The sequence below is a fragment of the Mchenga conophoros genome, linkage group LG13 (assembly GCF_057382185.1).
Source record: "Mchenga conophoros isolate Kocher_MC1m ecotype Shallow Benthic linkage group LG13, M_conophoros_male_GT1.1, whole genome shotgun sequence".
NCBI lineage: Eukaryota > Metazoa > Chordata > Actinopteri > Cichliformes > Cichlidae > Mchenga > Mchenga conophoros.
Genome location: NC_140538.1, coordinates 9,484,514 through 9,499,048, shown reverse-complemented (window position 1 = coordinate 9,499,048; position 14,535 = coordinate 9,484,514). Strand labels below are relative to the sequence as shown.

General features: G+C 38.7%; 1 protein-coding gene across 2 annotated transcripts in view; it reads right to left on the bottom strand.

The window, feature by feature from the left end:
• Positions 1-12,129, bottom strand: part of pank1a (pantothenate kinase 1a) — a 32,613-nt gene extending 20,484 nt beyond the window's left edge. The window contains exon 1 of one of the 2 annotated variants that reach the window (XM_085296310.1): positions 11,287-12,129. In XM_085296310.1, the coding sequence (XP_085152436.1) occupies positions 11,287-11,575 (289 nt within the window). In that variant the 5' untranslated portion in view covers positions 11,576-12,129. Of the gene's footprint in view, positions 1-10,592; positions 10,855-11,286 lie in introns of those variants that run through there. The other variant, XM_085296311.1, reaches the window with a different exon arrangement.
• Positions 12,130-14,535: the final 2,406 nt, after the last annotated feature.

Genomic DNA, 14,535 nt, shown 5'->3' with positions numbered 1-14,535 from the left:
TCCACAGGTTTTATACACAGGTGTATAAAATTAGGCACCTAACAACGTAGTCTGCCTTTAAAAATGTTTGAGAAAGAATGTGTCGTTCTAAAGAGCTCACTGAATTCGAGTGTGGTACTGTAACAGGATGCCAAGATTGCAAAAACTAAGTTTGCTGCATGTCCTCCCTTGTAAAAATTCCACAATCAACTGTAAGTGGTATTATTGCAAAGTGCTAGGGTTTAGGAACCACAGCAACTCAGCCACAAAATGGCAGACCATAAAGACTTACAGAACAGGGTTGCTGTGAGCTGAGGATCTTAGTGTGTAAAAGTCACGAGTGCTCTGCTGACTCAATAACTACAGGGTTCCAAACCACCCTCTCAGAGTAAACATCAGCACAAAAACTGTGCACCAAGACTTCGTGGAATGGTTTTGGCCAAGCAGATCCTGTAGGGGGATGTGTCCTTATACGATACTGTTTACGGTTTGTCAGAAAAGTGAATGCGCAACAGTAACTTCAGTATTAATCTCTTTAGTATAACATCTCACTTTTGATGAAACTACGTCACAGTCTCCACTTTTACACCTACTAAAATCTACTTTCTTTTGAACACATAAAGGATAGGCTTTGTAAATGATATACCACTAATATTGCTTTTAATGTCAGCAAACTGTCATAACCAAAGGTTACTCAGGTTTCACATTATTTTTAATATCTATAAAATGATTTGCACAGAACAATGTAAACTCGTGCAATACTTTTACACCTTTGTCTATTGAAAACTGAGCTAACTAATAGGAACCAAAACCAACTCTATGACTTTTAGCCCTGTTAAGGTTATCTGTTGATAACCCAACGCTACACCTGCTCCAACTCCACTACAGTGGCTAATGCCTTTCAGTCACCCACCACATTGTCTAGTGCACTTTTTTGCCACTGTGCCCTCTTACCCAGTGACCTTCTCTCATGTCTGTAAATAAGAACTGGCAGACATTGATTTTCCAATGCCTGCTGTGGAAATCTCACCTGCTAGATTTTTAACTCAAACATCCCTCTTGTTGAGTGTGACACTAATGATTCTTAGATTCATTACTATCATTTTATCCTGCCAAACAAAGAGAATTTTTTTTCCTTTTTCTGGTTTTTTAATAAAGGAAATACATGCTTATAATAGAGACAGCAGCTCTCACCACTGAGATCAAGATTAATGGTTTAAAAGAGAAAGTAAAATTGCACAAGTATTATGGATTGTTACTAGCATTTCTGCCTTCCACCTTCAAAGAAATGAACCCACTCTGACAAAATGAAAGGCAACACTGCAAGCAAAAGGAACAAAAGCCAGCCAGCCAGGGTAGATGACAGGGTCTGTCTCAAGTGACAGTCATGTTTTTCTCCATAATCCCAGCCAAAAAACAAACTCACAAGCAGTTCATGACATTATTCAAATTCAGAATTTAAATTTATACAAACAAACATATTTATTTAACATTACACTGTAAAAATCATGAATTCCTCCCTGAGATAAACATAAATAATCTAAGGATTTTAATTTTATCAATTTTGAGCTGCTTGGAGACTCTAACTATGTTAACATCACTGCTGTGACTTTTTAATGATCTGTGTGAAAACTACAAACTTCTTGTTTCCCTTTTTAGGGTTTTATGTTGTCATTGTGGAAATTCTTTAAACTACATTTAAGCCACAATAATAATGTTAGTAAGGAAGATGTCAGTTATGGTTCAGATGGTACAGCAGAGTGTCCACTAATTGCAAGCTTGGTGTTTCAAGCTCCAGCCCCTTCTGCTGATGTCATATGTCCGGAACCTGAAGCACTGAAATTGCTTGGCCCATTACATGGGCAGCCAAGTATCAGGCACAGCGCCTGCAACACTGGTGTTTGCCTTGAACAAGAGGCAAAAATCACAAATACATTGTAAGAGAAAACTGTAACCCTGTTTTGAAGCCTGTTGGCAATAATGTACAAAATGTAATGCCAAAATGCAATAATTGAAAATGACTTTGTCATTAAGACAAGATATTAAATGTTGAAAATGAGAAGTTGTGGCTTCCATTTGATTGATACTGCATTGCATTTATTTAACAAAACTAACTATTTGGGAACTGATTTGACCAATTTTTTTTCTTAATAAAGGATATGAGCTGCTCAGCAGTTCAGTTATACTTTTTATTTTGTAATGCTTTCAATAAGTGACAGGTCTACATTTCCAGTCGCAGTCTTTTATGAAAGATCCATGCTGTTGTATTACATGGAGAATTTAGTGTGGCATTATTCTTCTAAATAAGCCCTTTCTTGAAGAAGACACTGTTCCATAAAATATTTACATATTGTTCAGCATTAATGAAGCCTTCACAAATGTGCAAATTATCCGTACTATATGACGCCTCATTCAGTCAGAAGTACTAGCTTTTCAACTTCAAGCTGATCACAAGTAGGAAAGGTCCCTCTACCCCTGGCCCAAAAAACACAGCATCCATGATTTTTTTTTTTAAAAAGCAAAAAATAAATAAATCCCTTTTTAATTTGACAGACCACCCGGACAGTTTCCATACCACCTCAGTCTATCATAAATGTACTCAATCTTAGAGAGGATAAAAATTAAAAAATTAAGCTTTACAGTTCTTCTGAGGTTGTGTCTAAAAGTGGGCTTTTAGGGCTTAGTGGACAGGGGAAAACGAGGAAAGAGCAACAAAGGGACCTCTTTGGATTTCAATGAGGGATGCTACATTTTATTCAACAAGGCCACTACATCAATGGGAAACAGAACTAATAGAGCACAGGTAGTCATCAATCACCATCAATTTTGTGTGTGGAAATCAGAGGCTAAAAAGACTGTAAATCCAAAGTTTGGGGACAATAGATAGCAGAGATTAAAGTTGTTAGTAAATGCATTAAGGTTTGTAAAGCCCCTCTTGTTTTACCATTTCTCTTTGTTACTTTTGTGTTCTTTCAGTAACCTTTTGCACTGCCTATTTGACTTGGACTTCTTAAAAGAAGAGACCTGGTATGTCTTCAGGAACTTTGTAACTAAATAAAGCATAAATAAAAAATAAAGAATATCAAAGAGATATGAAGTTAACTAAACGCAAAAAATACTGTTTATACAAATGCTCCCTTCTGCCAGCTTGGCACAATAGGTCAAGACAGACTACCACCAACTTTTTCTAACATGTTAACATTGGCTGTGTTGGGACAAAGTTTCCACTTCATGAAAAATGCATTTCCTGACTGATATGTCACCGTTTTGTCCTGAGGGTGTCTTTATCTCCAACTTGCGAGGATGCTTTCCTGGGAGAGATGTTATTAGCAAATAGGGCTGGGCCATATCATACCTTTCATGGTAATACCGGTATAATGTTGGGTAGAGCTGGGCGATATATCGAGTTTTAAAAAAATATCGATATATTTTTATACGAGATATAAGATGTGACAATATCTTTTATATCGATATAGTCTATGTTACGTTAAAGCTATACTTGTGGAGCCGCAAGTTTGCCTCTCTTTCGTCCACTTTTGTCTTTACGCAACGTTACTCGGCCTCGCCCCTCCTTCACTGAATACAACTCCCCCTCCTCCCCCATCGCTTCACCTGCAGGAAGCGACAAGACGGACACGGCAAATCTCCGTTAATGAGTTACTGCGCATCGACCCGTGCGTGGGGCTGGACGCCGGCAACGTGTTAGCTAGCTAACCACGCTAACGAGCTAACCACGCTAACGCCATGCAGCCCAGAGGCGCTGCACAGCCTAAAATCCTTTCATTTTCTCAAAAGTTGACAGCGCGCCTTATGTATGAATTCTGGTTGTGCTTGATGGCTGCGAACCGATTTTATGTGGTACACAGCGCTCAGCAATCTGTCAAAAAATGTTTTAGTACGACTTTGGTAAGCTACGGAGCTGCACCGCTTGATGGACTGTCAGAGCATTACGGCTACCGAGGAGCCTCGCGGAGTGATACGTACTGTGCTTCAACGTAATATTACCCTACTGTGTATAAGGACCATAAATGGCACCTGTTAAGAGACGTGGTTACGAAGAGGATTTCAAACTCAATGCTGTCAGTCACAGAGTAGAAGTTGGGAACAGAGCAGCTGTGAAATCTGTCTTTGTTATTGTGCTCAGCGTCTTTTAGTTTACATTTTGACTGCACAATTGTGAGCTTTTTGTTATGCACAAAAACAACATTGTTTTCTTTTATTTATGGAGCATTATTATTTAATAAATGCTCATAATTTATTTTTGAGTAAATTTTATGTACATCTATGCTCTATGTTAATAAAAGTGCCTGTGTGACATCTGGGACACAGCTTTGACTAAGAACTCTCTTTTTGTTCTTACTTTATGGCTTTAAAAAAAAAAAAATTGAGATATATATCTTATATCGCCATCTAGGTAAAAAATATCGAGATATGAATTTTGGGTCATATCGCCCAGCCCTAATGTTGGGCAACGATAAGAAAATGAAATCCCGCGATAGAATATGGGTAAAACGCGCATGCACAGTGCCTTTGTTTTCATACGCACATGGCGGAAAAAGCATGGCGGTGACCGAGAATGAGAAGGGCGAAAGCGGAACGTTGAATGAAACACACGAATCAGAATTGGTTTGTAAAAATGCTGCAACTTCAGTGGTGTGGCACTGGTTTGGCTTTCGTCCGTCAGATACACAACAAAGCACTATTTTTGGTAGAGCATGCTAGCGGGCCGTCGTTATTGCCGTGTTTTTTGGAAAATACGGCACACTTAAAATCAATCCTTTGATTTTTTCTGAAACTCGACAGAGCCCCTTATAATCCGGTGTGCCTTATGTATGAATTCTGGTTGTGTTTACTGACCTCGAAACGATTTTATGTGGTACACGGCACTCAAAAATCTGTCAAATATTTTAGTACGACTTTGCTAAGCTACGAACCCGCACCACTTGATGGATTGTCGGAGCATTACGGCTACCGTAGGCAGGCCAATTTCCACTGGAAATGCCTTTTGGTTAAACTTTCAGCAAGGAATTTGCATTTGCACTGTTAAATTTTTATATAACTTTAATGCACATAAAAAACAGCTGCTTGTTTAAGTTGTGGAGTTGTAAAGTATTTTGTCTAGTGTCAATTATATCATCAGTTATATAGTTATCGCAAATTTTCAAATGTATATCGTGATAAATATTTTTGGTCATATCGCCCTGCTCTATTAGCAAATATGAATATATAGCCTAGTCATTTGAGAACTTTTTTTGTTATTGTTGAATTTCATGGACATGCCTGTGATAGACTGGCAGTCTGTCCAGGTTGTACCCTGCCCCCTCACACTATGATAGATGAGATAGGCTCCAGCACCACCAGAACCCTGAATTTGATAAGTTGAAGAAAATGGATGGTTGAGTGGATGGATTTCATTACATACTGAAACTTGATTCACTGCAAGGCAAATAGGAAAACTACTGTTAGCTGTTTCCATCACTCTTTTACTATTATGTAGAAAGTTATTTAAGGTAGCGCTGGGCGATATGACCCAAAATTCATATCTCGATATTTTTTAGCTGGATGGCGATATAAGATATATATCTCGATATTTTTTTTTAAGCCATAAAGTAAGAACAAAAAGAGAGTTCTTAGTCAAAGCTGTGTCCCAGATGTCACACAGGCACTTTTATTAACATACAGCACAGATGTACATGAAAAATTACTCAAAATTAAATTATGAGCATTCATTAAATAATAATGCTCCATAAATAAAAGAAAACAAGGTTGTTTTTGTGCTAAACAAAGAGCTCACAATTGTGCAGTCAAAATGTAAACTAAAAGACGCTGAGCGTAATAACAAAGACAGACAGATTTCACAGCTGCTCTGTTCCCAAGTTTTACTGTGTGACTGATAGCCTGGAGTTTGAAATCTGCTTTATAACCACGTCTCTTACAGGTGCCATTTATGGTCCTTATACACACACAATACGGTAATATTACGTTGATGCACAGTACGTATCACTCCGCGAAGCTCCTCGGTAGCCGTAATGCGCCGACAATCTATCAAGCGGTGCAGCTCCGTAGCTTACCAAAGTCGTACTCAAACATTTTTGACAGATTGCTGAGCGCCGTGTACCACATAAAATCGGTTCGCGGCCATCAAGCACAACCAGAATTCATACATAAGGCGCACTATCAACTTTTGAGAGAATGAAAGGATTTTAGGGTTAGCGCTGTTAGCGCGGTTAGCTCGTTAGCATGTTTAGCTCGTTAGCACGTTGACGCCGTCCAGCCCCACGCATGGGGCGATGCGCAGTAACTCGTTAACGGAGATTTGCCGTGTCCGTCTTGTCGCTGCCTGCACGTGAAGCGATGGGGGAGGAGGGGGAGTTGTCTTCAGTGAAGGTGAGGCGGAGTAACGTTGCGTAGAGACAAAAGTGGACGAAAGAGAGGCAAACTTGCGGCTCCACAACTATAATTATAACGTAACATAGACTATATCGATACAAAGGACATTGTCACATCTTATATCTCGTATAAAAATATATCGATATGTTTTAAAAACTCGATATATCGCCCAGCTCTAATTTAAGGTATCCAAAGCATTTAAATCTCTCTACGAGTTGCTCTTTAGCAATTTCAGGGTCATCAAAAAAACAAGTAGTCAGGAACACCTGACTTATTCAAGGCTTCAAAGAGCATACAGAGCCATATAACACAAACACACTTTGCCCACCAAAGAGCAAGGTTGGGGCATGAAGACTGATTTGTGTAGATGTAGGTAAAAGGTCCTTGGCCTAACAAACACCAATATTGCACTGCATGTCCCCATGACATACACAGATTTCATACACAGATTTCACATACACACACACTAACATACATATAACATTTCTCATTGCTTCACCTTTAAGCTCAGGTTTCAAAGAAGGGTTTGGTGTTTGTATGTGTGTGGAAGAAAATTGTGTAAAAAGAAGAGGGAATGACACAAAAGTATTGCTTTTGCCCTGCATGACAAAAATGAGTGAGAGAGACTAAAAAGGTACACTATTGCATACCCTAGACAATATATTTACTGTTAGTAATGACAGGGCATTACTTCAGGTCACAGATTACATCTTTTTTCATTTAAAAGATTTTAACACGTTACAATGCTAACCAGAGGTTGCCTTTTTTATATTCTGGGATGATGTAAACAGCCGTACGACGATAATAAGGATGTTTTGTTCTGGATATTCTAAAGTCTTAAGATTAAGAGTTTCACCATTATCTTCATCTCTTTTTGCATCCACTTTACTTTTACTATTACCTATTACCTACATATTATTATAGTTACAATTAGAGAAGTACCGCCATCACCTTCACTGTTACTGCTAACACTTAATTACATCCATCATTTCTCACACTTGAACTTTACTTAGATGTGTATTTTTATATCCAATACAACAACACAATCAATTTATTACTGAGAAATCTTTGTCATTATTTGAAGCATCATCTGCTGTTACCACATAGTCTGGTCCGTCTGGTTTCATGTTTCCTCATGGGCAGGCTGGCCTTGAGTCTGTCTTACCTCAATAAACAAAAGCCTGAGTATTTTTTTGTTATGTTCTCAACAAAAATGTATGTTAAAAATCTCATGGTTGACCACCAAATCTTTTTAAATAAAAGAAAAATCCTGGATTTAAATCTCAAGTATTCCCTTGTTCCAGATTCTGTACTGTAAGTATCAATTTGTGATATCACAGGAAATTACTTTTTTCATTGCAGACTATTCTTTGAGCAATTTATTTTGTATACCACAAATATAAAATACACACACACACCCTGGAAACAACTTATTTCTATTTTAAACCAGCTGCAGACCACTTTCTACCTGTATGTTGTTGATGGAGGCAGTGTACAAATTACGTGGTACAACCGGTCTGTGGGCTACTCTTCCTTGAGCTATTGCTGGTGTCAGCCAGCCAAAGAGAAGAGTAAAGTAATAGCATAAAAGAGCTGAAGTGAGGCCAAGTGTGTCCACTGCAGCCACTGTGTGTAATTTTCATACCTAATGTTTTTTATATTATATCTCTTTTTTTCCCCTCACTTGTCCCATTCCTGTCAAACACCATTCTCTATTCTGGAACACTTGTCAACCAATCCGCTTTCAACCACTGCACAACATCATCAAAAACCAGCAATTTGCAGTTGGGATTTTGGGGGACTGCATGGGAGCAAGTTTTCATTGGGTGAAAACCCCTTCAAGTGCGCTGGGACAATGGGGACATATATAGGCAAATAGCACTTTTCTACTCTTTAGAAATGGAAATCAGAAGACTTGTAGGACTCCACATAGTTTCAGCGTGGAGGAGAAGTTTCAGTCTGGAAAAGAAGTTTTGGTTGGTTTTTGGGTTTCATAGGTCAAGCACTTCCCGTCATCTGAATTTACATTATCTCTGAAACACCTTCCCAAATTTCCTAAACGTTTACTGAAACTCGTCATCATGTCTTAGTCACAATCCATTAAATAAGGCAATAGTAGAACACTGACTGAACCTGTGGCACACCTGGATGAACCTGTATCTCTTTATCACTGCAACTATGTTACTAAATTATGCTCAGGTTGAACAGGCTGACTCAAATGAGATTGAAACTGGGTATGACACTGTTACTTTTTCTGTCTGTCTGTTTGTTTCTGACATTAAATGAAAAAGTCACAACCTGAATATATCCAAAAACTATCAAGGGTTTCACTTGTGAGAATGCTTTTGAGACACTTCTATATATAAGATATATATGTTTTCTGTTACTAAAGTGGCAAAAATAAAATAAAAATGACAATTAGTACACCCTTAATTAAGGGACATACACACAAATGCCAAAACAGTTTCAGGAAAACTTTGGTATGAGATCCTCACACTAATTTAACTAAGCTTAAAACATATTAAATTCAATTTTATTGAATTGCCAATTCACAATAAAAGTCACCTCAAGGTGCTTTACAGTGTAAACCCTACAATAATACAGAGGAAACCCCCAACAATCAGATGGTCTTCTGAGTAAGCACTTGGTGACAGTGGGAAAGAAAACCTCACTTTTAATAGAAAGAATTCTCCAGTAGAACTGGGCTTAGGGAGGGACAACTATCTGCCACACCTGGTTGGGGTGAGAGCGACAGTGCACTTCAGTAATGGATGTAATTACTGTATATTTGTACTGTATTGAAACATTGTCTTCAACTTATATAACTTATACAAATACCTGTTTTGAACAAACAGGATAAAATCGTATGTGCTGGTTTAAAACTAAAAGGTCAAATTGAAACATTAACTAATATAAAACTGTGAAGACAAGTTTCTGCTTTGTTGTTAACTGCATGTGCTAACTGCTGCCAAGTTGCTTTTGGTGCAAATAAAGGGTACTACAGGCAGTGTTACCCGAAAGTAACCCCAACCTTAAACCACTTCAAAAATCACACCCCCGAGGGAAACACATTCCAGGTTCAGCCCTCACTGAAGAAAAGCTTAGAAAGTTATCCGTTTGACAGAATGGCTGGCCTGCATCCAAGGATAACTCAACCATTAAGCAGAGCAGCTCTGACCGGACATTTCAAAGTTTACAGATGAAATAGTCCTTAATGTTGTAATCCGGGCTAATTCTGGTGTAGGTTCTTCTTTCCAGTGGCACCACTTCTCTTATGACTTATGCACCAGTTATCACAGAAAGCCAGATCAAGATGTGAAATATAAAAAGTATGTTATATTATTCTACAGTAACATTTTATCATGGTCATTTTCAGAATTTCTGATTAGTTTTTCTCATATCACTCACAGATACAAACCTCAATACATACTATACATCTGCAGGGGTACATCTAACCAAAAGAAGTTATTCTGTCTTATCTTTTTGAACTTGATTTTTCATCCTACAGAATAACAACTGATAATATTTATTCTCTGATAAGTCGTTCAAACAGATTGCAATGTCATTCTATAATAATAAAAACTTTTTTATGGGTTGATTTCTGTCCATCAGTGAGTAAAGTGTAGCAGTACTATAAAAATATTGTGACAAAGTAACAATGAAAGAACTTTAAATATCAGAGCATAATTAAATATATTTCAATACTCACATCACTTTTTAAAAAGATTGCAATGCATTAGAACAACATGTAACAGTTTTCTTAGTAAGCAAACAAAACCAAGCACTTATTAAAAATATGTGTACATATAGTGTATTTGAGATCTCATAAGGGAGGAGATTAATATAGAACAAGCTTGTAACAGGTTAAAGTGACAAAAAATCCACTGAAAACCAAGAATTATGTCATCAGCCTTTGTCTCTCCCAAATAGTCTCTAACAGACTCACGCAATGCTGTCATGCTTACTTATAAACAAAGGCATTCAAAAGTCCATGTGGTCACTCCGCAAGCATCTCCACAGAGCAGTAACGAGATTTACCATGACAGCCACACTCAGCCATAACAAACCCAGTGGCTTTCACTGAATGCTTAAGTATGGCTGGGAATCAGCTGTGCACGACAGCATTACTGACTGCTATGTCCATGTAATTAAGAGTAATTCTACATATATTGTAATGCCTAGATATCCTCAGTACCAACAAATAAAATTAAACTAAAACTTACCAGGCTTCTTCTCATTTATGAGTTTCATAATGGTGTAATATATCGTCTCACGGTGTGAACAAAATAATAATAACAACTGAAAAACGTTAAAAACTGTATCTCCGCAGAAAGTCTTCAGTCCCGGAGATCAGAAAATACTTAGCTCGTTGAATAAAACGAGACTTTCACACATTCTCTGTTAAAACTTCCAACTTTACCCGGATGAACCTACTCCCATCATCAGAACATACTCGGTAAATAATGGGGCGGGACTGCTGCTCATTCGCCCTGACTCTTGTAGACAAGAGTCCAGTGCTTATTGGCTGCGGTAAACCAGGCCCACTTATCAGGAGCTTTTTCACCACCGGAAACCGACCAATCACAGCGTTCCAAATGCAACCTGAGGGTTCATTAAAAACAAAAGGGGGTCTCCCTGGCGACGGCAGGGCTTGAAGATTGGACAGAACAGTTCGAAACGCATTCTGATCGGACACCAGTATGATCTGAAGCAGATAACACAGTTATAAAAATTATTAATCGTTAACAATGAGGCAGAACTCGTGCTGAGTGACAGCGTTTCCATTCCTGTCATTGCAACACTGCACGATTGTGCAAACACCGGCCGGTTGGTATTGCATTTACCCGGCTCATGTTTGGCACAAATGACAGCAGATACAGAAAAATCATGTCAGAACGAAAAAAAAAATCAACTTACGGGGTCTGTGTTTTCGCACCGACTCGGTCCTCCTCCGTAGTCTGCACCTCTTGGCCGGGGACCCGCTGCACTCTGCATCATCCCCGCGGTGCAGATGATGCATGTTTTCAAAAGTGCCGCTGCCGCTGGGTACGGTGCTTGAGCCGAATGCATTGCTGCTGCTGCTGCAACAGCTGCCGTTAGTGGCCACCATGACATGACTGTGAAAAACCTTCTGGCTCTGCCCATTGTTAACATGAAAGGGTCCCGAAGCTCCTTTCTTATCCATCATTGACTTGGCTTTATCCATGGCAGCAGCTACCCTAGCCGAACGTAGCTTAGCATCTGTGAGGGAAACAAAACGTAAGAGCCCCAGCCGCTAGCAGTGTCTATCCCGGCTACTTTAGCTTAGCCAGCTAATACTAGCCCGTCTTCCAACGTAATGAGGCAGTCTAGCGACCAGCTAGCGTCTAAATATAACGTATTTTAATCTAAAGTATGTGGCTAAATTGTGTCGTATATTTTACTATAATGTCCGTAAAAACAAAACTGCGAACAGCTGCTAAAATACAGTGTTTCCCTTGAGGTCACTCGCGGTCATTTCCCTAAACTGAGATCCTGGCAGGCAGCAGCAGCCGGCGCGCGCGTGTGTGTCGGTGGACTGCTACGTCACATCAGCTCCTCCAGTCAAGGCCTGAACCTGTTCACCTCCTCTAACCGGTTTCCTCTGCTTTTTGCAGGAGATGCACCGCAATTCTTCGCTTTAACACAGAGACATGCAAGAATGGACTCATTCCCCGTCGCCTTCGATGCAACAATGAACTGCGGCCGCTCCCTGCTGGTTTACTCTTCACTAAAGTCTACAGTACCACTCCGTGCAGCGGTGGGCGCTTTATTTATAAGCGTCGCCGTTGGCCGTCATCCTCATTCCCCGTAGTCCTCTCCACGCGTGATGCGCGCACAAAGCTGCCAGTCAATGTATCAGTCATGAAAATGAACCGTAGTGACCCTGAAGTTGCATGCAAAAAAACGCACATCCAACTGAAAAATCTGTCTTTTGAGCAGTGTTTTTTGTTTGTTTATTTGTTTGTTTATTTTTTGCCGCAGAATAATTTAAAATCAGTATCTGATATTTTTTATTATTATGCCCCTCTTATAATCCATTTCCTACAAACTTTATTTAAAAAAATAATCTATAATAAATAGCCAGAAAAAATCATTTACGTAAGACATTGGGGCAAAGAGAAAACAATGGACAGAACATTATATAATGAGCACGGTTCAGATAAGATACAAAGGTCAAACAGCAATATCAGCTTGAAAAAAGAAACTACAGACTAGAGCAACTAATACGGACGGCAAACCAGAAAGACGGTTTGTAAAGGTCTTAAAAGAAATGCATAAGATATCCCATTACAGACACATCACCACAAACTGATATCATTACGTGATAAATACAATGAAAGGTTTAAAATACATAAATAAAATATGCTACAATTGGACTCCCTATAATTTTAGAAGCCATACACAGAGCATTTAGAACAGTCTCAGTCACGTGTATATATTGATACAAGTTATAGCAGTCCCTCTTTCACTCTTTGAAATACTATAGTTACACTATAATTGAGACCACCATGCCACAATAAACAAGCATATCTCAAAATTCCCATTATGTGGCCAGCTAGTTTAAGATAAAGCCAAACTATCTTACCCCCCAAATTGATGGAGTCTTGTACTGCTGCCATCTTCTGGTTAAATGGTGCTTTGGTTATACTGAGCTTACAATGATTAATTAAAACGAAACAAATTATAATAACCAAAAAGAAGAAAACTAACGCCAAGAATACAAACTAACGTAAAATTACACATTTGTAAACAACAAAAGCAAAAATAAAATGAGCAAACCCACTGTTGAAACTACAAGTGACATAATGTAACATGGACTGATATGGACCAAAAACAAAAGGAAACAAACAAAAAAACACCATATACCATGCAGTAACTGTTAGGTATATTATTTTACTGGCTGCACCATATTGTTGTAGTATAGGTTTAAAAGACATCCGGGTAACCAAGACTTGGTAGGAATCCGGTCAACCTTATATAAAAATCTCTTAACAGGGTTGAGTTCAGTCATTACCCAGCCAATTAGTTGAAGCTCACTATGCCTTAAGGCTCTTCTCTACTCTTCTTATGTCCATGTGTCCATAACATACTGACCTGAATGTGGTTTATCAGCTTTTTTCCCTCACAGTAAATGTTCACAGAAAAGGGAAACAATCAGTTTTATCTACTAAGGTAGTCTATTTAAAATATCAAAACTGTTCCCGTTGGTGTCATGCTCCCTGTTATACAGTTTATAAATCTGGGTTTTTTCCTCTGACTGTGGTGGACCTCTAACCCACAAAGTTACATAAACAAAAATATATGCTGTCTGAATGTAGCCTTTGGCAAAGATTCAGTGTTGTTTCAAAATTTCTGTTGAAATCACACTAGCTTAACAAATATAGTAATTTAACTGCCTATAATCTTATTATAAAACAGGATTCATTTAGCAAAGAAAAAAATATTTTAAATCGGCACTTAAGCAAAAGTTCTAAATCTGAAGAAATCTGCCAGGTTTATGTAGAAACTGGAAAGTTGCAGCTTTACAGAAATGTTTTGGGCCCCTACTTAAATTCCTCTACAGCAAACACAAATCTGTGTTAACAGGATTAAAATGTGATTAATTTTTTAAATAGTTATTTTATTTCTCAAAGTAGTTTTGGCTTGTGCAAAGGTGCCACAACCCTCCTCTGCACATGTCCAAACCATCTCAGCCTTGTCTCTCCAACTTTGTCTCCAAACCACTCAACCCGAGCTGTCCCTCTGATATGTTCCTTTCTAATCGTGTCCACTCTGGTCAAACCAATGACTGTATAAAAGATCTTTTATACAGTCATTGGGTCAAACCCAGTGAAAACCTCAACATCTTCAATTCTGCCACCTGTCTTTTTTTCAGTGCCGCTGTCCACAAAACCATGCATCATAGCAAGTATCACTGCCATCTTGTAAACTCATCCACGATCATTGTTACACCTGTCTCTCTCTCTCATTCACACATCTGTTTTGTGTTCTACTGGCTTTCATTCATCTTCTCTGCAGAGCATACCTTCACCTCTCCAGGTTCCTGTTCTTTGGCTCTTCTTTGGCTCTCGGAGGAGGCGGACGCATCTTTCCCCCTCTCCCTCCCTTATCTTCCCTGCTGGTGCTTCTGTGTTTGTCTCGTCT